Raw genomic sequence first — 26,968 nt, 5'->3', positions numbered from 1 at the left:
GCAGACACTCTAGCCAAATCGACTACATCCTCGCCAGAAATAGGGAAAGAGGGCGGCTTATAAATGCCAAAACCTACCCTGGCGAAGAATGTACCCCACAACATAGATTAGTAGTTAGCGACTTTGGGATCAAGGCAAAATGGGTGCCCAGAATTAGACAGGCTTGGAGGAGAAGGGTGTGGAAGCTTAAAGACCCTGCAAATGGACAGAGACTTAGAGACAAGTTACTTGAAGCATTTAACGAAATAGAAGGGGATATAGCATCATACAACGTGGAGATTTCTGCGGGACAACCTGTTGAAAGCCACCGACCAGATTTGTGGGTGGTGTAAGGTCCCCTCCCGACCCAGAGTAATGTGGTGGTGGAACAAGGAGGTAGACAGGGCTATTAGACAAAAGAAACAGGCTTGGAAGGACTGGAAGAATGGTGGTAGCAGGGAATTGTACCAATGTGCCAGAAGGGAAGCTAGGCGACAGGTTTATTTAGCCAGAGGGGAAGCAGATAAGAAAAGATTTGCCAATGTTCTGTGCTGTGAAGACCAAAGACTCGAGGTATTTCGTGTTGCAAGACAGTGTAGGAGAGAAATGTGTTCGCATGGATGATGGTACGCTTGCACTAAATGAGGATGCAAAGAAAGAGGTCTGGAGATGCCACTACGATAGATTGCTTAATAAAGAGAATGAATGGGAGGAAGAGAGCCTGCCGTATGTCGACCCAATAGAGGGACCAGCTATCCGAGTTGATGGTACCAGGGTAGATAAAGCAATTAAGAGTATGAAGACCGGGAAAGCCCCCGGCCCATCAGGAATCACTGCAGAGATGCTCAAAATATCTGGCAGTGTTGGCTATAGCCTAGTCACCCGTATTACGAACCAGGTGATACACGAAGGAGTCATACCCAATGACTGGTGTAGCAGCATCATAGTCAACTGCTACAAAGGTAAAGGTGACGCTTTAGATACAAATAATTACAGATGCATCAAGCTGTTAGATCAGGTTATGAAAGTTACAGAGAGGGTCATAGCCCAACTAATTAGGGAGCGAATCAATTTAGATGAGATACAGTTTGGGTTCGTGCCAGGTAAAAGCACTACTGATGCCTTATTTCTAGTGAGACAGCTGCAGGAGAAATACCTAGCTAAGGATAAACCTCTGTACCTGGCTTTCGTTGACATGGAGAAAGCCTTTGACAGGGTCCCCCGATCCCTTATCTGGTGGTCAATGAGGAAACTTGGGATAGAAGAATGGTTAGTGAGAGCTGTGCAAGCCATGTACAGAGATGCTGCCAGTAAGGTAAGGGTTGGAAATGAGTACAGCAATGAATTCCGGGTAGAGGTAGGGGTCCACCAAGGTTCCGTCCTCAGCCCCCTCTTATTTATCATAGTCCTCCAGGCAATCACAGAGGAGTTCAAGACAGGTTGCCCCTGGGAGCTCCTCTATGCTGATGACCTTGCCCTAATTGCGGAGTCACTATCAGAACGAGAGGAGAAGTTTCAGGTGTGGAAGCAAGGACTAGAATCGATGGGCCTTAGAGTCAACCTAGCTAAAACCAAAATCCTAATAAGTAGGAAGGTAGATAAAACACAAACCCCTTCCGGTAGATGGCCCTGCTCAGTAGGTAGTAACTCTATAAGATGTACCCGGTGCAAGCTATGGACACATAAGAGGTGCAGCAACATCAAAGGCAGGTTAACTAGCAAGTTAGTTTTTGTATGTGGCAGATGTTCAGGTGCAATAAACACTGTAAACAAACAGGAAACAACTTCTATCTCATTCCAGGGTGAAAAACTAGAGGTAGTCGATAGCTTCCGCTATCTGGGCGACCAAGTTAGTAGTGGGGGTGGGTGCGCTGAAAGTGTAGCTGCTAGAATAAGAATAGCCTGGGCAAAGTTTAGAGAGCTCTTACCCCTGCTGGCGACAAAGGGACTCTCACTCAGAGTAAAAGGCAGACTGTATGACGCATGCGTACGAACAGCCATGCTACATGGCAGTGAAACATGGGCTGTAACTGCTGAGGACATGCGTAAGCTCGCAAGGAATGAAGCCAGTATGCTCCGTTGAGAGAAAAGCTGAACATTAGAAGCATCAGTTGTGGTGTGCAAGAGAGACGATTGCGCTGGTATGTGGTGAGAATGGATGAGGATAGCTGCGTGAAAAAGTGCCACACCCTAACAGTTGAGGGAACCCGTGGAAGAGGTAGGCCCAGGAAGACCTGGGCTGAGGTGATGAGGCAAGACTTTCGTACATTGGGCCTCACCGAGGCGATGACTACTGACCGAGACCTTTGGAAATGTGCTGTGCGTGAGAAGACCCGGCAAGCCAAGTAAGATCGTTGCCAGTGCCCCTGGACTGGCTCTTGTGCGGGTGGCACATGAGATGCACCATTTTGAGCGTGGCCGTTGCCAGTACCGCCTGACTGGCTCTCGTAGGATTTTCGAGTGAGATCGTTGCCAGTGCCCCTGGACTGGCTTGTGCGGGTGGCACATAAAAGACACCATTTCGAGCGTGGCCGTTTTCGTGCGGATGACACGTAAAAGCACCCACTACACTCTCTGAGTGGTTGGCGTTAGGAAGGGCATCCAGCTGTAGAAACTCTGCCAAATCAGATTGGAGCCTGGTTTCACTTTTTTAGAAAAAGATGGTCAAAAGTAAAATATAAAGCTTTGGATTATTAAGTACTGGTTATCGCAAAAGTATTTAAATACATATCTACATTCTCTGATAATAATAAGAATATGTTAAAAGCAGTTTAAGTAAAGACCTGTTGAGGCAAGTGAAATTGAAATCGAGTTAAATTGGACACTAAACTCCACTTGCAAAGACCTGTTGAGGCAAGTGAAATAGAACTAAATTCGACGACTGGCACCCATGCCAACGTCGTCTCCCTCATTGGACACGAAACTCAGGTTGCAAAGACTTATTGGGGCAAGCGAAAGCAAAATTGTGATGGCACCTGTGCCCAGCGTCGCCTTTCTGGCACTTGTGCCTGCGGAATGTGTAAGGACTTTCAGGCGAGATCATTGCCAGTGCCCCTGGACTGGCTCTTGTGTGGGTGGCACATAAAATACACCATTTTGAGCGTGGCCATTGCCAGTACTGCCTGACTGGCCTTCGTGCGGGTGGCACGTAAAAGCACCCACCACACTCTCTGAGTGGTTGGCGTTAGGAAGAGCATCCAGCTGTAGAAACTCTGCCAAATCAGATTGGAGCCTGGTGTAGCCATCTGGTTTCACCAGTCCTCAGTCAAATCGTCCAACCCATGCTAGCATGGAAAGCGGACGTTAAACGACGATGATGATGATGATGATATATAAATACATATATATATTCTTTGATAATAATAAAAAAATGTTAGAAACACACAGACCCATATACACACACCACAATAAACTCTGGGACCAATCAAAAACGGCTCACACTCACAGACACAAACACATGTATACACACACACACACACACACACACACACACACATAGAGACATGCACAGAGACATTCTGACCTCTAAGACCAGTCCTAAAAACCACTGAACCATGGCAGACTAGCCCAGAAACAAAAAAATCCTTTTAATTCTACATTGCTCTTCCTTCCTCCCACCCCAACCAGCCTCCCACACTGTCCCTTAAAATAGCAAACATCCCCTAGCCACACACAAGAGAGAAAACATGTTAAAAAGATGGGTCAGTTCCTCTCCAATGTTTTGTAAATTCTTAAATATATCTCCTTCTGGGTATATATATATATATATATACTACCAAACACTTTTGTTGAATACTCTCTTTTAAACTGTTTTAAACATATTCTTATTATTATCAAACAATGTAAATATATATTTTAATACTTAAACTGTTTTTAACATTTTCTTGTTATTATCAAAAATATATATATGTATTTTAATACTTAAACTGTTTTTAACATTTTCTTGTTATTATCAAAAAATATATATGTATTTTAATACTTTTGTGATAACCAGTACTTAACACTACAAAGTTTTACAAAGCTTTATATTTTACTTTTGACAATCTTTTTCTAAAAAAGTGAAACCGGTCAAGTGAATAAACATCTTTAAAATTGCATTTTCAAACCTTCTTTCATATATATTTCCACTTGTGCGGTATTTTACAACTTTACTTTGTTATATATATGTGTATATACATACAGACATATATATATATATATATATATACATATATATATATATATATATATATATATATATATATATTATATGTTAGTATTCATCACTCCACTCTCACCACCTCCATCCACTAATCCACTACAAACACACAGACTCACACTCATACTGCAACTTCTCCTCCTCCCACCTTAAGCACACCAAACTCTCCAGCCGCTATTCCCAGTTCCTCTGTCTGCGCAAGCCCAGTAGTGACAACTATGACTTTGAAACTCAGGATATCCCCTCACCACTATCCACACCGCCCTTGCCAAAGCATTTTTTGTGGACCGTGTATCTGCTCTCTCCACCCACTGTCACCCATCTCCTGTTTCCCTTCACCTGCCACCTCTCCACTCTACATCTCTAATGCACCGTTCTCCGAGCCTTCTGACAACTCCAGTCTGACCCCTACACTTCACACATCTTCCCTAACCGACCTCTCCCTTCCTTCAAACGAGCCCACAACCTGCATGACCTCCTGGTCCACAGTTTCTTTTCTAATCCAACCTCCCAACCCGGCTCATTCCCCTGCTCCCTCCCACGCTGCTGCACTTGCCCTTATCTCTCCATGTCCTTCTCTGTACATCTGTCAAACAGGACACCGCTTGGCTGACTGGTTTGTGGGACACTTTCGTTTTGGGATCACCCCGTCATCTCCCCTCTACCAGTCATACTTTACAATAACTGTCTGTGTTCAGATTGTCCTTGCCCAGGGGCCATCCGGACTCCTGTCTTTGCCATGAACAGGAATTAGTCTTCTCTCTTCGCTCCTTTGCACTACATGGGCTCTGAACTCTCCTCCCCTCTCCATCTAACCCTCGTCCTCTCTCCTCTCTTCCCCTCACACCTACTTCCGCCCTTCACTCCCACCCACCTCTCCTCTCCTCTCTTGCTCTGACACCTACTTCCTTTCTTCACTCCTATCCAGCCTCTTCCTACCCACCTTTTCCCTTCATTGTCACCTCTCCATTGTTACACATCCCTACACATTCCAACCCCACCATCCTTATACATCCCATCCCACTCCCACATACCCCACACTTACCCCCCACTACCACGTACCCCACACTTACTTCCCCACCGCCGCATCCCTCACACCCCAACACCACTACACCACACACCACTACACCACTACACCACACACCACTGCACCACTACACCACACACCACTACACCACACACCACTACACCACACGCCACTACACCACACATCACACACCACTACACCACACGCCACTACACCACACACCACACCACTACACCACACACCACCTTACCACACCAAACCACATCACACCACTCCACACACATAGGCAGTGACCACTTCCCAGCACCCACACCATCCACACACCTACACATGCACACACACACACGTCAAGGTCACCAGCCCCTATTCACATGCACATACACATGCACACGCACTTTCGTTTTGGGATCACTACTGCTTTATTATCTCTCCTTCTTTCTAGCTCTCCTGTCTGACCACCTCTGTCTGGCATTCACCATGATTGATCACTAGCCACTAAACCTTTTTTTATCTTCTCTCTCTGTTTATTTCTGTGTTCCTTTCTGTTGAAGAGTATAGGCATGAGACGTAAAAGACTTTCTCACTTCTCGAGCATTCAACTAATACATCTTTTGTTGCTTACACACTTGTCTTCATCTTTTGTTTTGTTTTTTTTCTGTAAATTCTAGCTATATATATATATATATATATATATACTTATACATAACAAAGTAAACTTGCAAGGTACCACACAAGTGAAAATATATAGGAAAGAGGGTTTGAAAATGCAGTGGTTTTTTAAAGATGTGTATCGACTTGACTGGTTTCACTTTTTTTTTTTTTTTAATTATCAAAAGTAAAACGTAAAGCTTTGTATAAGCTTTGTTGTGTTAAAAATGGTTATCATAATTGTATCAAAATACAGTTATACAGTCTTTGATAATGATGATAAAATGTCAAAAAGTAGAATCTTTGACAATGAATGATAAGAAAATGTTAAGAGGGGCTTTTTGTTTAAACAGTTTACATGAAAGTATTCAAAATAGGTAGTAAAATGAATTTATATTATTTTAAGTTCATCAAAAGTCATGGTTTTATAGAAGCATATATACAGAAGGAATCATATTTAAGTATTTATACAGTATTTTAGGGGAATGACCAACCTTTCCATCCTTCATCACCTGTGTGTGTATAAGAAATGTTTGCTATTTTTAGAAATAGTGTGGGAGGTTGGTTGGTTGGTGGGAGAGAGTATTGTGGAATCAAAAGGATTTTTTTTGTTTCTGGGCTAGTTTGTCATGTTTCAGTGATTTTTGGGACTGGTCTTAGAGTTCAAAACTCTAAGACTAATAAAAAAATAAAAACCCACACACAAGCACATATATATATACACACACACGCACACATAGAAATGTGCACAGAGGCACACACACTCACACCATTTTGAACTTCTTTTTGCTTGTTCTTGACTTTCAGCATCTACTCTCAGTCTCTTGGTCCGCTGATAGTCTCTTCAGCTCTTTCTCTTTTCCTATGCTGAGATTGCTTAGGTAGTCCAAATCTAATTTTTTTAGGAGGCATTGTAGTAGGGTGAATTAATCTTTATTTTCAACATTCAGCAGGCCAAGCAGAGATGTGAAAGATATGGAAAAGATCTGATAAAATGACGGAATAGTTTTATGGTTTAAATTTCATCAATATCGGGGCTATTTGAATATTCTCATTATAGACTTTGCAATGTAATTTTATGCATTAGAAAAGGAACATTTTAATAAGCAAAATATACTTAGTTTACCATATCACCATGAGTTCGAATCCCTGTCTCATCAGTTGAGCGCATACCACAACAACGATCGACAGTCAGTAACTCTGTGTTTATCTAAAGATTATAAAATTTTATAAAAAATCTTGGAATAAGTGTGGTACAAAACGCCAACAATATACATCTGATTATAGACTTTGCAACATAATTTTATGCATTAGAAAAGGAATATTTTAATAAGCAAAACATACTTAGTGTACCATATCACCATCATTTCGAACATCTGTCTCATCAGTTGAGCATATACCAATACAACGATCGGCAGTGACTAGCACTGTGTTTATCTAAAGAATATATAATTTTATAAAAAAGCTGTTTTTATCCATGTTTGACTTAATTTTGTCATGTTTCACCTACATGCTAGCAAAAAAAGATATATATATGTATATATAGAGAGAGAGTTTGAATGATAGACTTGTGAAAATGTTGCCAGGAATTGATCATAATTATAAATCCATAGACTTTGTCATAGATGAATCATCATCATCATCATCATCATCGTTTAACGTCCGCTTTCCATGCTAGCATGGGTTGGACGATTTGACTGAGGACTGGTGAAACTGGATAGCAACACCAGGCTCCAATCTAATTTGGCAGAGTTTCTACAGCTGGATGCCCTTCCTAACGCCAACCACTCAGAGAGTGTAGTGGGTGCTTTTACGTGTCACCCGCACGAAAACGGCCACGCTCGAAATGGTGTCTTTTATGTGCCGCCCGCACAAGCCAGTCCAGGGGCACTGGCAACGATCTCACTCGAAAATCCTACGGGAGCCAGTCAGGCGGTACTGGCAACGGCCACGCTCAAAATGGTGCATCTCATGTGCCACCCGCACAAGAGCCAGTCCAGGGGCACTGGCAACGATCTTACTTGGCTTGCCGGGTCTTCTCACGCACAGCACATTTCCAAAGGTCTCGGTCAGTAGTCATCGCCTCGGTGAGGCCCAATGTACGAAGGTCTTGCCTCACCACCTCAGCCCAGGTCTTCCTGGGCCTACCTCTTCCACGGGTTCCCTCAACTGTTAGGGTGTGGCACTTTTTCACGCAACTATCCTCATCCATTCTCACCACATGTCCATACCAGCGCAATCGTCTCTCTTGCACACCACAACTGATGCTTCTAATGTTCAGCTTTTCTCTCAAGATACTTACACTCTGACGGGTATTCACATTGACATTACACATCCAACGGAGCATACTGGCTTCATTCCTTGCGAGCTTACGTATGTCCTCAGCAGTTACAGCCCATGTTTCACTGCCATGTAGCATGGCTGTTCGTACACATGCGTCATACAGTCTGCCTTTTACTATTAATTTATCCAGTAGAATTTTTGAATTCCCTCAAGCCAGCAGGTGCTCCTCGTTGTCTTCAAATGAAAGTAGGTATGCCAGTCATACTTCCACGCAACCTCTCACAACCAAAGTTATGCAAAGGCACAAGACTCTTTGTCAAGAAATTAACGAGCAATGTTATAGAGGCCACACTAATTTCTGGCTGTGGAAAAGGCGAAGATGTTTTTATCCTTTGAATTCTTTTAATACCTTCCAACATGCCCTTTGAGTTCAAATGACTTCAGTTTCCCATACATTTGCCTTTTGCAATGTCTATCAATAAGTCACAAGGTCAGACACTACAAGTTGCTGGTTTGCATTTAGAAGAGGATTGTTTTTAACATAGACAGCTATATGTCAGTGCTTCTAGAGTAGGGAGTAAGAAAAACCTTTTCACATTCGCCCCTAATGGTAAAACTCAAAATATTGTCTATAACGAAGTTTGTTCTGAGCAATTAACAAATTAATAATTGTACATTGTTCAATATATTTATAATGAGATTCTCAAAGTCAAACCCTGATAATATGAAAAGCCACTTCTATGTCATTTTTTTCACATGTGATAGAATTTTTTTGTATAATCTTTAAGGTTATGAGTTACTCATCAGTAATATTGGAGACCTATTATAACCTATATAATATTTTTTTCTTGAAATTCTTCATACATCATCATGTTTCAGAGTTTTAATTATTTCTCATTTTACATTTCTAATTGCTTTACTTTCTTTATTTTTAAAAACCTATTTATAACTTTATGCAGCTACATCCTTGGTATAAAGTTTCCTAGCATCATACTTGATTTGTTAAGCATCATAAATAGTTATAATAAAGATGTTACATTACTATGATAATATGTGGTTGGCATTAGGAAGGGCATCCAGCTGTAGAAACTCTGCCAAATCAGACTGGAGCCTGGTGTTGCCATCCGGTTTCACCAGTCCTCAGTCAAATCGTCCAACCCATGCTAGCATGGAAAGCGGACGTTAAACGATGATGATGATGATGATGTTAGTGTTTGTTGTGATACTTGATTAAACATTGCAATATGTATGCCTTTATAATTTTCGTCATTCTATGTGCAAAACCTGCAGTTTATGTGATGGTTGCATCAATTTATAAATCAGAATATTGAGATAAAGATTAAGAAGTTTGTATGGAACCATGATTATATCTGGTTAATGGAAGAACCTCTTTTACACAAAAACTAGCATTCCTTTCTTTTGAGTTATAAGAATGCATAGAGATTTATCATCTACATGATTGGGAACAATATTTTTATTAGGATAAATGAGTATTGAGTCCAATAGTACATTAGACTATATTATAACTTTTTGAGCCGAAGCCTGGCAATAAGAGTTTGCGTATATTCTGCTACAAAACATTCAATAATATTGAAGTGGTAACTTTCATAAATCAGGGTATAATTTTTGAAGGTTCTTTCTGAACCCAGTCAGCAACAGGTATTTCTGCTAGTATATATGTATATATATATCTTAATATATAAATCTGAAATTGTGTGTTTGTGTGAAGCCTTTTTGAATGTTTATAGAAATCCACATTTTCCACTTTTTCGTAAAAATTTTTACATCAATGGAATTTTCTCGATCTGAACTTTCCAGTGTAGTAATTAGATTTTTTTTAATTCCGTTTACTTTGTGTGATTTAAGGGAGATTTGGCTGTTGTTTCTAGCAACTTTTATATTTCATCCCTGCTACCTGGAATGCCATTCTTACACACGCGCTCAACATAAAAATATAGAGAGTAAGAGTAAAAGAGGGAGAGGGAGAGAGAGAGAAAGTGATACATACAACGTCATAGATTAAACTTTCATCTCAGTATTCTTTACCTATTTTTCATAACATAGATATGTAAAAACACACACAACCACACATACATGACTTGTGACAACAACATACACATTGCTCTCAATCTCTATTCATTTCTCCCCCTCTTCCTCTCTCGCTCTCTCAAACGTATACACGTGCAAGTAAACAATCATTCACATCGTGGTATATTTACAAAACATTGATGGCATAACTACAGAGTTGTATCCCCCAACTTTGGAAGGTCATAACTTTCATAAAAATGAATATTTTTTAATGAAATTTTCTATGCATATATTATTTATTATGTAGATTCCGAATATACAAAAATTTTCGGTGAAAGTGTTTTGGAAGGGGGTGGGGTACAATATTCGGAAATTCCACTTAAATTCCTCTTAACTTACAGGAAAATGAATATTTTTTCATGAAATTTTGTACAAATGTACCTTGATGTATGTACATTTCAAGCATGTAGGAATTTTGAAGGAAACAACTGCAGGTTATTTTTGAGAAGTGTTCCCCACTTGGTGGTGTTTCGGAGCAAGTCGTCCATATTTGTTTCATTTTTCTCTATTATGTGCTTATGTGCATCCTTAGATTTCTAATGAAGTAATAGGCAGTGAAGAGAAGCAGTCATAAGAAAACTTTTAACTACCCCTATTCCTTTCTCTCCCCCTCTCTACCTCTTCCTCTCTCGCTCTCTCAAAAGCATACACGTGCAAGTACACAATCATTCAGTAAAATATAACTCATGTTCGTCATTGTTTTGTAAATTTACCAAGATTTTCACAAGGGTGTTAGGGTTAGGGTTTTAGGGTCAGGGTTAGGGTTTAGGATTAATGTTACGGTTACGGTTTTTAGGGTTAGGGTTTAGGGTTAGTGTTAGGGTTAGTGTTAGGATTAGGGTTGGGTAATCGTGCGGGTGTTAATCTGAAAAATTACAGATATGTGAAAATTACCGACACTGCCATCTATTATAACTTTTGTTGTTCTGTTTAATATATACATAGATTATGCCTCCAAAGAAGAGAGTTTGCTGGGGAAAGACAGCAACCGGTTTAAAATGACAGCAACAGACTGCAGTAATGCACCACATTCCAGAAGCTATTTTGAACATAATGCAAAATGGTGCTTCAACATCTTCTGCCCAATCTGATAGAATTCTGGCAAAACTGTGTAGCAACAGATCGCCAGCAATTGCTTCATCAGAAATTGCCGTCCTAGCTCCTGCTAAAAGGGATTACCCTGCTATGTATAATCAGGGCAGCGCAAAAAGTTGTTTTGCACAAGCATTTCTATAGCCAATTACACGAATGAAATTTACGTATGCTTAATAATTTTACGCAAAACAGCCTTCAGACTTTCCCTATTAATTTCATCGTCTTTTGAATTATGAACATATTTACATCATAAGGGGTTTTTTTCGTTGTAAGGCTTGCTTTTTTAGTTGATTTTCAGCTAGCAAGACTTATTGTAGATGGCATAATAAGTCACACCCGGACAAGGTCGGGTTATACTGCTAGTATATATATAAAACACACTCTTTCTTTCTTTCCTCTATTTTTTTCACTTCTCTCCAACACACAGTCTTTCTTCTCTCAGCCCCTCTATCTCCCTAAGTGTAATCTATATATATAAAAATGAGAACGTGTGTCTGTCTGTCTGTCTGTCTGTGTGAATCCCTAAAACTCGAGAACTACGCAACCAATTTCATTCAAATTTTACAGATGCCTTACTTAGGGTTCCAGTTGTGTTTTAGTCAAAAAAAATTTTAACTTCTTGCAGAGTTCGAGCCCACGGCAACATAATATCTCCTCCACCTTTTAAGTATTACGTGTCAAAAATGAAACAAAAACACTCATGTCAAATACTTTCACTTTAAAAATGAAACTATTCTACTAACTGAAACAATCACATTTCGATACTGTAATGACAGATACTTTCAGAGAGAGAGAGAAAGAGAGATGTATATGTATACATATAGATGTATATGTACACGTTATTCCACTAACTGAAACAATCACATTTCGATACTGTAATGACAGATACTTTCAGAGAGAGAGAAAGAGAGAAAGAGATGTATATGCACACAAACACACACATTAGTAATTTGTTTTCTTATCCAAAACTACGTCAAAAGTACTGAACGGATCTTTATGAAATTTGGAAATTATATTCTATGTATAACGGCCATAACTCCCATGAAAATTCATATATTTTTGATGTTGATGAAATTTTAACCCGAACATAACAGATGAGCATTATTTGTAATTCAACGGTACAACAGTGTAAGACTACCTTTCAGATATACTTACATTGTGATTTCTGCAATGTGGTGCATAAATTGTCAAGTAAATGAGACGCATCTTTGCCTCCACTGATTCACTTGCAAAGTGTTGAGTAAAATTATTTCGTTGCAGACCTTTGGGTCTTTTTATTATCACTACGACACACATAGTCCCCAGTTGGTAACATTGATTTCAAGGCCCTCCTAGATGAGAGACTGGCATTCCACTTAATGTCTATGTTCCATGCTAGCATGGATTGGAGAGTTATTAATGTAGAAATATGGTATCGTAGCTACTAACAGTTGAGAGTTGCGTAGTCTAGACGGCGTTTTTAGATTTCATTATTCTCTTTAACCTGGGCAAAGCCGGGTATTTCTGCTAGTATATATATATATATATATATATATATATATATATATATATATATATATATATATATATATATGTGTGTGTGTGTGTGTGTGTGTGTGTGTATAGACAGACTCTTTCTCTCTTCTCTCTATTTTTCACTTTTCTCCAACGCACTTTCTTCTCTCAGCCCCTCAACCTCTATTATAGACACATGTTCACTCTCTCTCTTTCTCTCTCTGTCTCTGTGCTTCTCTCCATCACACCGTCTTTCTTCTCTCAATCTTTCTAACTATATAGACACTCACACTGTATCTCTCTCTCTGTATCTTTCTCTGTTCCTCTCTTCTCTCAGCCTCTCAATCCCTCTAAATATATAGGCACACACTCTCTCTCACACACTTTCTTTCTCTATTTCTTCACTACCCTCCATCACGCAGTTAGAAAGAACCATAACGAATGTCCAGAAACTAGAGGAGCATGGAACTGACATTGTTTTTGAGAACCTATGATTGTGCTGAAGGAGATAACCCAAACAATATCATCATGGCTGTGCTGAAAAGCAATGGCTACTCAAGATCTTTAGCACAGATAAAGTGAAATAAGCTGGAGTTTATATGCTCCCATGCTCTCATAAGATCCCACATCAGCACTCTTGATGCCATCTTTGATAATGAACAAGGATGACAAGGATGGAGGCTGGATGTAGGTGAAAGCTGCCCCCCCCCCACACACACACTTGGTAGACACTCAAGGAAACAAAGAAGAAGATATAAGCAAGAAACCTGCCAGGAAAGAAAACCCAAGTGCAAATGCCCCTACCACCATCAAAGTGAAAAACCAAGGATATGAAAGAGCCAAGAAAGAACAACCAAAAGAAACAAAAACGAAAACAAAAGATGAAACAGCCAAAGAAAGAAGCAAGTCTGACTGCCCATACAACAAACAGGATAAAAAGAGACAGCACACACAAATAAGTAAATTTTATTTGAAAGGTGTCTGCTGACATAGAGTGGGAGAATCAAGCTTCTGTTTTGCATACCAAAGACCCTGCCACACCAACACGAAACAGGGTGGAAACCACCTACCAAAAGGAAAGGTTCACATTTCACCAGCCCCAAAATGGAAATACGCAGATGTAGTGCACACTACAAACCAGTCCTATCAACATGTTGGAAAGGCAGCTGCTGAATAACAATCGTTTTTGTGCATGGCACAAAAGATTGTACAGCAACTGACCTGGCTACATCAATCTCACAGATGGGACTATCCCCAATACACAAAACCACCGCATCAAATGGAACCAAGGTGGACACCACTGGCAACAACACAGATATCACATCATTGCTCTTACTGAATATCAGAGGACTACTAACACAGAACAAAAATTCCTTTTCTGAGAGACCTTGTTGCATGCAATCAAGCCTTACGCATAGCACTTATGGAAACACATGAAATCAGATATAGCAAATGCAGAAATTCACATACCACAGTATGTTGTATTACAGACCGACAGAAAAGAAAGGAGTCACGATGGAGTTGCTATGTACATCCGCAAAGACCTCAGGTCTTTTTGTCACACTCAAATTCAATATGTAACACACTAATTGTACATATAAGACAACTTGATGTAGTTATATGTGCTACATATTGCCTTCCAGATGCTCTGAATCATGCAGACAAGTTTGAAGCCTGCCTTACAAAAATAGAAGTAGTCCTGGTTATATTAGAACACATAAGTGTCAATGTCAGATGGCCTGAAGGCCTTTCTCTCTCAGGAATGGTGCATTGCGAACAAGGACAGGTGAAGTCCCTCCAGAACCTCATCAACACTTTGTACATGGAACAAATAGTACTCCAACCAATCAAGACAGGTAATATACTGGATATCTGTTTCACAAATAATATGGACCTCATCCATAATGTGAAAGATGCTACTTTCAGATCACGACATGGTACAGCTGACCATGTATGGACTAAAAGAAACCATGGACATGCAACCTACAAGAAACTCTCAAAATCTTTCCAGTTTGAACAGCCATAAGCAAACTGGAAACAAATTTAGAAGATCTTCAAACAAAACTGGCCTAAATGTCTCTCCTCACCGGACATCAACATGAAGCTTCAACAGTTCGTGTCTGTAATGCAAGCCATATGCTACAAATATGTCCCAGAGAGAAAGGCCACTATACAGAAGAACAAAATCCCCAGGGAGAGGAAAATTTTTATGAGACGGCGTACAAAAATTTCAAATCACCTAAACGAACTAATTGAAAGCAGTGAAAAATCCTGCCTGAAAATACAACTGCTGGAGATAGAAAAAATCTGCAACTCTCTCATGAAAAACAAAGAGCAGACAAAGAAGCCTGGGCTATTGACAATATAAAATCTAACCACAGAGCCTTCTACAAATTTGCCAAAGAAACAGCCTCAGTGCACTGCAGGGTAGGGCCACTCCTTGCAAAAGATGGTTCACTCGCAGGAAACCCAATGAGGATAAGTGAAATACTAAATGAGCAATTCAAAAGTGTTTTCACTCCACCCCTAGGGCACTTGCAAGTCAGCAATCCAGCTGACCTTTTTTACCACTGCAGATTTAAAAACAGAGGCAGTGATGATTGATTACATCAGTATAAAAGACAATGTAATAAGGGCTATCGATGAAATGAACCCAAACTCAGCTACTGGCTCTGATGGATTCCCAGCAATCCTTCTAAAAGCATGTAAGCAAGTCCTATCAAGACCACTGCAGTCCAGAGTTTCCTTGCAACTAACAAACTTCAAAGCAAGCTGAAGGAAGGTAAAATATGCCCTATTCATAAAAGAGATAGCAGAGCAGAGGCCAATAACTACAGAACTATCTCTCTGACCTCACACATCAGCAAAGTCATGGAATGAATAGTCAGCAGAAAAATAATCACTTTCCTTGAAGAAAATGACTTGCTGACTGACACCCAACATGGTTTCCAACCAGGAAGAAGCTGCCTGACTCAGCTCTTACAACACTACAACTGGGTGTCAAAACAGCTGCTCAACCACTCAAATGTGGATGTGATATATCTTGATGTTGCAAAGGCCTTCAATAAAGTCGATCATGAAAGGATATGTCACAAAGTGCATGTTCTTGGCATAGTTGGGAAATTGGGAGAATGGCTGCACAAGTTTCTGAAGGATAAAAGTCGGGTGGTAGCAGCTAATGGGGCCACCTCCAATGACACACACTATTCTGGGACCACTACTGTTCATAATAGCCCTCTTAGATATGCCCTCAGCCACACAGAGACCTATGATCACAAGTTATGCAGATGATACAAAAGTCTCACAGGTGATACAGAACTCTGAAGACGCTATGCACCTGCAATGTGAGTTGGATGAAATATACAAGTGGGCTGAAAAGAATAAGCATGCAGTTTAATGCTGGAAAGTTTCAAGCCTTGTGCTATCAGCATGCAAAACTAAATGCAATACCAATTAAATACACTAGACCTGGAGAGATTGCAATCCCAGAGACACAGTTAGTGCGAGATCTGGGCATTTACATGAGTAATGAAGCATCCTTCCATGTGCATGTTGCTAAGTTGGTAATGAAATGCAGGCGATTGACCAGATGGATTCTTAGAACTTTCAGTTTGAGAGATCAGGAAACCAGGATGATCCTCTGGAGGACATTTTTCCTAAGCTGCTTTGACTATTGCTCCCAGCTGTGGTCACCAACCAGTGTAAAATTAATTGCAGAACTTGGGGCAATCCAATGAAGCTACATGAAGAAGATAGCTTCTTTGCAGCATATAAGCCACTGAGAAAAACTCAAGAGATTAAGACTCTATTCCCTAGATCTATATAAATATAATTGATGTGTGTGTGTGTATGTGTGCATATCACCTAGGGTAATTTGTATAATTTAGATGAAAATGTGCCAAGAGAAATAACTCAAAGTGACCAGTGGCATGGACAGGAACAATAAAAGACACTATATCAAATACCATACAGGTTAACTTTTTCATTTATTGAAATTATTTTCCTTTGAGAAGAAATTTTCAAAATCACTGTGTAACAACTGCAGCCACTTCTAATCTTAAGAATAAGAATTTTCTGAAATTGACTAGCCATTAGGTCTGTTTATCCTTTTTGTCTTCAGATAAGAGAAGATAATCCCAATAAATCAGGAATTTATCTTACATGGTACTTTAGGTATCTTTACATTTATATATGAGTTTATTCATTATTTCGTGTTGCAAGACAGTGTAGGAGAGAGAATAGTGATGTCGTAGGAGAGAAATGTGTTCGCATGGATGATGGTACGCTTGCACTAAATGAGGCTGCAAAGAAAGAGGTCTGGAGATGCCACTACGATAGATTGCTTAATAAAGAGAATGAATGGGAGAAAGAAAGCTTGCCGTATGTCGACCCAACAGAGGGACCAGCTATCTGAGTTGATACTACCAGGGTACATAAAGCAATTAAGAGTATGAAGACAGGGAAAGCCCCTGGCCCATCAGGAATCACTGCAGAGATGCTCAAAATATCTGGCAATGTTGGCTACAGCCTAGTCACCCATATTACGAACCACGTGTTACACGAAGGAGTCATACCCAATGACTGGTGTAGCAGCACCATAGTCAACTGCTACAAAGGTAAAGGTGACACTTTAGATACAAATAATTACAGATGCATCAAGCTGTTAGATCAGGTTATGAAAGTTATGGAGAGGGTCATAGCCCAACTAATTAGGGAGCGAATCAATTTAGATGAGATACAGTTTGGGTTTGTGCCAGGTAAAAGCACTACTGATGCCATATTTCTAGTAAGACAGCTGCAGGAGAAATACCTAGCCAAGGATAAACCTCTGTACCTGGCTTTCGTTGACATGGAGAAAGCCTTTGACAGGGTCCCCCGATCCCTTATCTGGTGGTCAATGAGGAAACTTGGGACAGAAGAATGGTTAGTGAGAGCTGGGCAAGCCATGTACAGAGATGCTGCCAGTAAGGTGAGGGTTGGAAATGAGTACAGTAATGAATTCCGGGTAGAGGTAGGGGTCCACCAAGGTTCCGTCCTCAGCCCCCTCCTATTTATCATAGTCCTCCAGGCGATCACAGAGGAATTCAAGACAGGTTGCCCCTGGGAGCTCCTCTATGCTGATGACCTTGCACTAATTGCGGAGTCACTATCAGAACTAGAGGAGAAGTTTCAGGTGTGGAAGCAAGGACTAGAATCGATGGGCCTTAGAGTCAACCTAGCTAAAACCAAAATCCTAATAAGTAGGAAGGTAGATAAAACACAAACCCCTTCCGGTAGATGGCCCTGCTCAGTATGTAGAAAAGGAGTAGGTAGTAACTCTATAAGATGTACACGGTGCAAGCTATGGACACATAAGAGGTGCAGCAATATCAAAGGCAGGTTAACTAGGAAGTTAGTTTTTGTATGTGGCAGATGTTCAGGTGCAATAAACACTGTAAACAAACAGGAAACAACTTCTATCTCATTCCAGGGAGAAAAACTAGAGGTAGTCGATAGCTTCCGCTATCAGGGTGACCAAGTTAGTAGTGGGGGTGGGTGCGCTGAAAGTGTACCTGCTAGAGTAAGAATAGCCTGGGCAAAGTTTAGAGAGCTCTTACATCTGCTGGCGACAAAGGGACTCTCACTCAGAGTAAAAAGCAGACTGTATGACGCATGTGTATGAACAGCCATGCTACATGGCAGTGAAACATGGGCTGTAACTGCTGAGGACATGCGTAGGTTCGCAAGGAATGAAGCCAGTATGCTCCGTTGGATGTGCAATGTCAGTGTGCATACCCGTCAGAGTGTAAGTATCTTGAGAGAAAAGCTGAACATACGAAGCATCAGTTGTGGTGTGCAAGAGAGACGATTGCACTGGTATGGACATGTGGTGAGAATGGATGAGGAAAGCTGCGTGAAAAAGTGCCACACCCTAACAGTTGAGGGAACCTGTGGAAAAGGTAGGCCCAGGAAGACCTGGGCTGAGGTTGTGAGGCAAGACCTTCGAACATTGGGCCTCACCGAAGCGATGACTACTGACCGAGACCTTTGGAAATGTGCTGTGCATGAGAAGACCCGGCAAGCCAAGTGAGATCGTTGCCAGTGCCCCTGGACTGGCTCTTGTGCGGGTGGCACATAAGATGCACCATTTTGAGCGTGGCCATTGCCAGTACCGCCTGACTGGCCTTCGTAGGATTTTCGAGTGAAATCGTTGCCAGTGCCCCTGGACTGGCTCTTGTGCAGGTGGCACATAATAAGACACCATTTTGAGTGTGGCCATTGCCAGTACCGCCTGACTGGCCTTCGTGCAGGTGACACGTAAAAGCACCCACTACACTCTCTGAGTGGTTGGCGTTAGGAAGGGCATCCAGCTGTAGAAACTCTGCCAAATTAGATTGGAGCCTGGTATTGCCATCCGGCTTAACCAGTCCTCAGTCAAATTGTCCAACCCATGCTAGCATGGAAAGCGGACGTTAAACGATGATGATGATGATTGGCCATTTGATAACACTCGAATTATGCACAGCTAAGCTAAGAATTTCTCTTGTTTTTAATCCCCACATTCATTCAAACCCATCTATTCTCTAAAATAATTCTTTCTAGCTTGTTCTGCCCCTAAAATGACTAACCTTGTTTCTCGGTTACATGTATATACATGTTTCGTATTTCTATTTAACATAATTCTTTCTTGTTTGCTCTGCTCCCTAAAATGACTCATTCTTGTCTGTGGTTGCTTTTGTAAACTGTAAACATTTATATTAATTCATCAAATAATTTCCAAATTGTTATCTCTCCCTCTAAAATAGTCCCATCCCTTGTTTCTTGACTACATATATATGTATCACCATCATCATCATCATCATCGTTTAACATCCACTTTCCATGCTAGCATGGGTTGGACGATTTGACTGAAGACTGGTAAAACCGGATGGCAACACCAGCCACCAATCTGATTTGGCAGAGTTTCTACAGCTGGATGCCCTTCCTAATGCCAACCACTCAGAGAGTGTAGTGGGTGCTTTTACATGTCACCCGCACGAATGCCAGTCAGGCAGAACTGGCAACGGCCACGCTCAAAATGGTGTATTTTATGTGCCACCGGCACAAGAGCCAGTCCAGGGGCACTGGCAAAGATCTCGCTCAGTAATCCTACGAAGGCCAGTCAGGCGGGTACTGGCAACGGCTACGCTGAAAATGGTGTATTTTATGTGCCACACACACAAGAGCCAGTCCAGGGGCACTGGCAACGATCTCGCTCGGAAATCTTTACACATGTCACGGGCACAAGTGCCAGGAAGGCGACGCTGGGCACAGGTGCTATCCCGATCTCACTATTCGCTTGCCCCAATAAGTCTTCGCAAGCTGAGTTTCGTGTCCAATGAAGGAGATGACGTTGGCACAGGTGCCAGTCGTCGAATTTAGTTCGATTTCACTTGCCTCAACAAGTCTTCGCAAGCGGAGTTTAGTGTCCAATGTAGAAAAGGTACGCATGAGTGGGCTGGCTACACCCCCTGGCAGAGGCCATGGATTTAGGTCTCACTTGGCTTGCCGGGTCTTCTCACGCACAGCACATTTCCAAAGGTCCTGGTCAGAAGTCATCGCCTCGGTGAGGCCCAATGTTTGAAGTTCTTGCCTCACCACCTCAGCCCGGGTCTTCCTGGGCCTACCTTTTCCACAGGTTCCCTCAACTGTTAGGGTGTGGCACTTTTTCACACAGCTATCCTCGTCCATTCTCACCACATGTCCATACCAGCGCAATCGTCTCTCTTGCACACCACAACTGATGCTTCGTATGTTCAGCTTTTCTCTCAAGATACTTACACTCTGACGGGTATGCACACTGACATTGCACATCCAACGGAGCATACTGGCTTCATTCCTTGCGAACCTACGCATGTCCTCAGCAGTTACAGCCCATGTTTCACTGCCATGTAGCATATTCTTCTGCAGGCTACCTCAAAGACGAGTGACAATGATCTCATCTTTGTGGCTGGAGATTTTAATGGGCATGTCGGACAGCAACCTGGTATCTTCCATGGTGTACATGGGGGCCATGGAGTTGGTGCTAGAAATGAAGTTCTGGAATTCTGCGATGCAAATAACCTATTGATCTGCAACACCAACTTCAGGAAGCCAGCCAGCCACCTTATAACCTATCAATCAGGTGACTCTGCTAGCCAGATTTATTCCATTCCCACTAGACAGCGGGATGCATAGTCGCTCTTAAATACAAAGACCTGGTGAAGAATGTACCCCCCAGCATAGACTAGTTATTAGTGACTTTAGACTCGAAGCCAGAAGGATGCCAGAAAGCTGACCAATCTGGAAAAGAAAGACTTGGAAGCTTAAGAACTCTTCACATAGTCAAAGATTTAGGGATATCCTTACGGAGAAATTTGATGATAGGGAGGAGGAACTATAGTCCTGTGTCATAGAAGGCAGCTGGGAATTCCTGCGAGACAGCTTGCTGAGCACCACAGACCAAATCTGTGGCTAGTGCAAAGTCCCTTCCAGACATAGGATAACATGGTGGTGGAACAATACTGTAGACAGGGCTATTAGAGCAAAGAAACAGGCCTGGAAGACCAAGGGTAGCAGGAGACTGTATCAGACAGCCAAAAGGGAAGCTAAGAGACAGGTATATATATAGCCAAGGGAGTAGCAGAAAAGAAGTTTGCCAATGTTCTGTGGCATGAGGACCAAAGAACTGAAGTATTTCAAATTCCATGTGAAAGAAAACCGTGATGTCATAGAAGAGAATGGTGTCTGCATGGATGATGGTGCCTTTGTGTTTAATGATTCTGCAAAGAATGAGGCTTGGAGATGCATTATGAAAGACTACTGAATGTGGAGAATGAATGGGAGGAGGAGAGTCAGCCAAAGGTTGACCCAATTGTGGGACCAGCTGTCTGAATTGACAATACTCTGGTAGATAAAGCAATTAAAGATATGAAGACAGGGAAAGCACCTGGCCCATCAGGAATCACCGCTGAGATGCTTAAAATGTCGGGCAGTATGGGTTATGTTTTTGTCACCCACATTTTAAATCAGGTAGTTCATGAAGGAGTTATAGCCAATGACTGGTGTAGCACCACCATAGTCAGCTGCTACAAAGGTAAAGGTGATGCTTTAGATAGAAATAACTACAAGGGTATCAAATTATTAGATCAGGTGATGAAAGTTACAGAGAAGGTCAAAGCCCAACTAATTAAGGAGAGAGTTAGACTAGATGAGATGCAATTTGGTTTTGTGCTAAGCAGAAGCACCATTGATACTATATTTCTGGTAAGACAACTGCAAGAGAAATATCTAACTAAATATAAACTTCTGTACTTGGCTTTTGTTGACTTGGAGAAAGCCTTTGACAGGGTCCCCTGATCCCTTATCTGGTGGTCAATGAGGAAACTGGGGAGAGACAAGTGGTTGGTAAGAGCTGTACAAGCCCTGAACAGGGATGCTGTCAGTAAGATGAGTGTTGGCAATGAGTATAGGGAAGAATTCCAAGTAGAAGTAGGGGTTCACCAAGGATCAGTCCTCAGCCTCCTCTTATTCATCATGGTCCTCCTGGCAATAACAGAGGAAGTCAAGACAGGCTGCCCCTGGGAGCTCCTCTATGCTGATGACCTTGCTCTAATAGCTGAGTCACTATTAGAACTAGAGACGAAGTTTAGGGTGTGGAAGCAAGGTCTAGAATCGAAGGGCCTTAAGGTTAACCTGGCAAAAACCAAAGTCCTAGTAAGTAGGAAGGCTGACAAATCATGAACCCCTTCAGGTAGATGGCCCTTGATTTGTAGTAAAGGTGTGGGTAGAAACTCCATAAGATGTACCCAGTGTAAGCTGTGGACACATAAAAGGTACAGCAATATTAAAGGAAGGTTAACCGGGAAGATAGTTTTTGTATGTGGCAGATGCACAGGAACAATAAACATTGAAGATGTACAGAAAATAGATTGTGCCACATGCTAGGAGGAAAAACTAGACGTAGTTAATAGCTTCCGCTACCTAGGCGACCAAGTCTGTAGTTGGGGTGGTTGCTCTGATAGTGTAGCGACTAGAATAAGAATAGCCTGGGCAAAGTTCAGGGAGCCCCTACCTCTGCTAGCAATTAAGGGACTCTCACTCAAGATAAAAGGTAGACTGTATGATGCATGTGTGCAAACTACCATGCTACACGGCAGTGAAACATGGGCCATGACTGCTGAGGACATGCATAGGCTTGAAAGAAATGAAGCTAGTATGATCCGTTGGATGTCTAATGTTAGTGTGCATATATGACAGAGTGTAAGTGCCCTAAGAGAAAAGTTGGACATAAGAAGCATCAAATGTGGTGTACAAGAGAGGTGACTGTGCTGGTATGGCCATGTGTTACATATGAATGAAGACAGCTGTGTGAGGAAGTGCCACTCCCTAACTGTAGAAAGAACCTGTGGAAGAGGTAGACCCAGGAAGACATGAGATGAAGTGGTGAAGCATGACCTCTAAACATTGGACCTCACAGAGGTAATGACAGGAGACCAAGACCTTTGGAGATATGCTGTGATCGAAAAGACCCGGCAACTAAAGTGAGATTGCAGCCATGGCTGATGCCAGTGTTGCATGTCCAGCCCATTTAAGAATATTCTTGATGCATCGAGTGATATGATATGCCTGAGAAGACCTGTTGAGTCAAGTAAAACCAAAATCATAACTGTAGCCAGTACCCCCTGACTGGCTCCCATTCTGGTGACACGTAAAATGCATCATTTAAACATGGTTGATGCCAGTGTCCCCTGACTGGCTCCCGTGCTGGTGGCACATAAAAAGTACCAGCCGAATGTGGCCGATGCTAGTACCCACTGACTGACTCCTGTGCCAGTGTTCATTGCCAGACCTGCCTGACTGGCTCTTGTGTTGGTGGCACATAAAAAGCACCCACTACACTCTCAGAGTGGTTGGCGTTAGGAAGGGCATCTAGCTGTAGAAACACTGCCTGATAATGAATGTGCCTCTAGGCTTCTTCTGAGGGTCTCAGTGGTTGGCGGGGCTAATACATATACATAAAACTCAGTTAACAATAGCTACAGTGTGTTTGTCTTTTGTAAAATAGAGTAGAAAAAGAATAAGAGTAAGAATTAGAACAAGCACGAGGATACAGGTGAAGTACATCTTAGTATAATGGTTTGCCCAAACCATTATTACTGGCTGATGTCTGTCGATTTCATATCCTCTCCACTTTCTTATTTGCTGTATAAATCAAGGATAAACTACCTTTTACCCCCACCCATATATAATACTCAATTGCGAGATTGCCACACAATAAATAGCACTTGGGTATGAATAACTGGGTACACTACCAGCTGTATATTGGATAGGTACTATCCCTTAGTTGGTTTTTCAAACTCTAACTCACACACACACACACACACATATATATGTATGTATATATGTATATAGATAGGGATAGATGGCTAAGCAGGTAGGTAGGTAGGCAAATAGGATGGGAGAGTTACAGAGTGACATTCTTAATCACATTACCATGTCTGCACCTATATTAAATAGTATATCTATCAACAGAGTTGTGCGATATGAATTCCATCTGTAATTTTGTGATAAAAAGTCTTGTAGCAGCTATGTCATTGCTATACTTTAACAAATATGACTGAACTTTTACAATATATCTTTAGTGATGTAGATACATGAACAAATTAAAAAGTGAAATTAACTGTTGTTGTTGCTGCTGTTGTTGTTGTTTAGCCACATATCAGGTGGGAAGAGATATTTGATAATGTAGTACATAATAGGAGCAGACCTGTGAATAAAAGCATTCTATTTATGACCATTCCAGCTTATTTTCCAACATCTGAAAATGTTATATGTAGTACTAAATTATTAAATATGGCATCCCTTTCTTATAGTGACAGGTGTGACTTGAGAGAGATTCAGTTACTATTCTTAGCAATTTAAGCAACAATATAGAGATCGTATCACTAGATCTATTTTTTTAAAGCTTTTTCTGTACAACTTTTGAAAACTTATTGTTTCTTCTTCTTGAGATTTTAATTATTTTGTTAAAATCATTGTCCTATATTTGTTGGAGTTTATACAAGCAGGTACCCAAAAGTAACTGGAAACGTTCTGTGTGGGACAAGCCCATTGTAGTTCAGGCTTCTGCTGCTAGAAGCCACTTGATGCAACCCTCAGGCATCAGTATATCAACTGGTGTCATTGAGTGTAGTCCTACTGCTACTTGGTGCATCTTTGCTTTGCAGTGCTTCTCCCCTGTTCATTGATTTTTGTGATGGCTGAAATGAAGGAACAGTGTGCTTCCATGAAATTCTGTTTCCTGCTGGGGAAACAGCTGCCAAAACAGTTGTAATGCTTCTAACAGCTTACAAGGATGCTGTCATGAGCAAAACACAAGTTTACGAGTGGTTTTAATGCTTTAGAATGGTCACTCATTGCTTGAAGACCAACCTCATTCAGGGCATCTGTCGACTGCCCAAACAAATGAAAACATCATGCACTGATCCTGGAGGACCATCACTGAACAACTGACGAACTTGTTGATATAACTGGTGTGTCCTAGAGCTCCTGCCAATGAATTTTGAGCAAGGAATTACAAATGAAAAGAGTTGCAGCAAAATTTGTGTCTCCCTTGTTCATGGAAGATCAAAAGCAGCCATGACTGAATGCATGTCATGATCTGAAAGAAGAGTTGGACATTGATTCAGACCTTTTTTGAAGATCATAACTGATGATGAAAGCTGGTGCTATGGAATTTGCAAATGTGTAAGAGGTGAAGAAAGAATTGACAGAGACGTTAGAAAGCATCACTTCACAAGAGTTCCAGGAATACTTTGAACAATGGAAAATGCATCTTGACTGATGCATTGCTTCAAATGGAGAATACTTTGAAGGCAATAAAAGAGGAAACATGTAAAACTAAGTGAATAAAATAATTTTACAAAATTCCAGTTTCTTTTGGGTATCACGTAAATTGTATAGATTTAACAAATTTCTTGAGTAAAATAAGAAAAAAGAAAGTTTTTTGCTTGATCATTGATCTTCTAAATTATTAATGGCCTTTAGTGTCTTTAATGATATTTAATATTATGAACCTTTCACCTTTTCTTTCTTTTCTACAATTGTGCAGCTCAGTGGAGATGCCTGGAGATGTCCACATTGCCGTCATCAACAAACAGGAGCAATAAAGAAGTTACGACTATGTTCCTTGCCTGAAATTTTGGTTGTTCATTTGAAACGTTTTAAACAGGTTGGTTTTAAAAGTGTTTTAGAAAGTCAGTTTAATGCAAGTAAGTTTACTTTTTTACTTATATTTCAATAATTCAGGGTTAAAACCCCTTTATCAATTTAAAATGGTGGATGGTGCTAAGCTGATATCTTTTGTGCAGAAAAATGAAGATAAGAGGAGGATGTTTACAATTTATTGGTATTGTTACGATGGCCAATGAGTTTCATGCAGTTAATCTCTATTTTTGATAAATGGATTTAATCTATTAATGAGGTTGACCCCTTTAATCCACGAATTTCCTATGTTCCTTCCATTCACTGATTTTGATAATGACTAATGTCTTTGGTATAATGTTTCTCCAGATGTTCTTTTAATGCAAGAGGGAATTGTTTGGATATGCTCTTCAATACAGCTTTCCAGATTAATGTAGTTTGTAGACTGTGCTCCTTTTATTGAAACTACTATATTTATTGAAAACTACATAATAACACCATGTAAGTCCTGAAATACACAATGTTAATAGAGCAGCTGACTATTGTGCATATATTGCTGTTATTTACAGGCCAGTCACCAGGCAGTTATTTTTTAATGTGGGCCCAAAATATGTCAGTTTTGTGTTAATCTCCTCCCTGAGGATTGCACTAGTGGAAAGGATGTGTTATCATTGGAGATTTAATGATATGTTATTGTCTAGCAAAGGATGTTGTATAGCTGTTAGCCATTAGCATCCTTTAGAACTGCTTAGCATAAGTACATAAACTATTAAATTTTGACCAAAACTTCATTTTAACCCAACAGTCCTACAAGCTTAAACATGATATAGATGCTACATTTTGCAGAAAATCTGATTGCTTAAAATGGATGTCAGCTTACTTATCTCTACTAGGTTTCCAACCAATATGGACAGATCTGCTTTTCTCTCAATTGATGAGAGGCATGGTACAGT

At 40.9% G+C, this 26,968-nt stretch overlaps 1 protein-coding gene across 1 annotated transcript in view; it reads left to right on the top strand.

Annotated features, from left to right (window-relative positions):
• Nucleotides 1-26,968, top strand: part of LOC106875249 (ubiquitin carboxyl-terminal hydrolase 31) — a 55,274-nt gene that overhangs the window by 11,321 nt on the left and 16,985 nt on the right. The window contains exon 4 of the mRNA XM_089364266.1: nt 25,924-26,043. Coding sequence (XP_089220392.1) covers nt 25,924-26,043 — 120 coding nt within the window. The remainder of the gene's footprint in view (nt 1-25,923; nt 26,044-26,968) is intronic.

Source organism: Octopus bimaculoides, chromosome 16 (assembly GCF_046866305.1).
Source record: "Octopus bimaculoides isolate indiv1 chromosome 16, ASM4686630v1, whole genome shotgun sequence".
NCBI lineage: Eukaryota > Metazoa > Mollusca > Cephalopoda > Octopoda > Octopodidae > Octopus > Octopus bimaculoides.
Note: the sequence above shows the minus strand (reverse complement) of the source record. Positions and strands in the feature narration are given on the sequence as shown.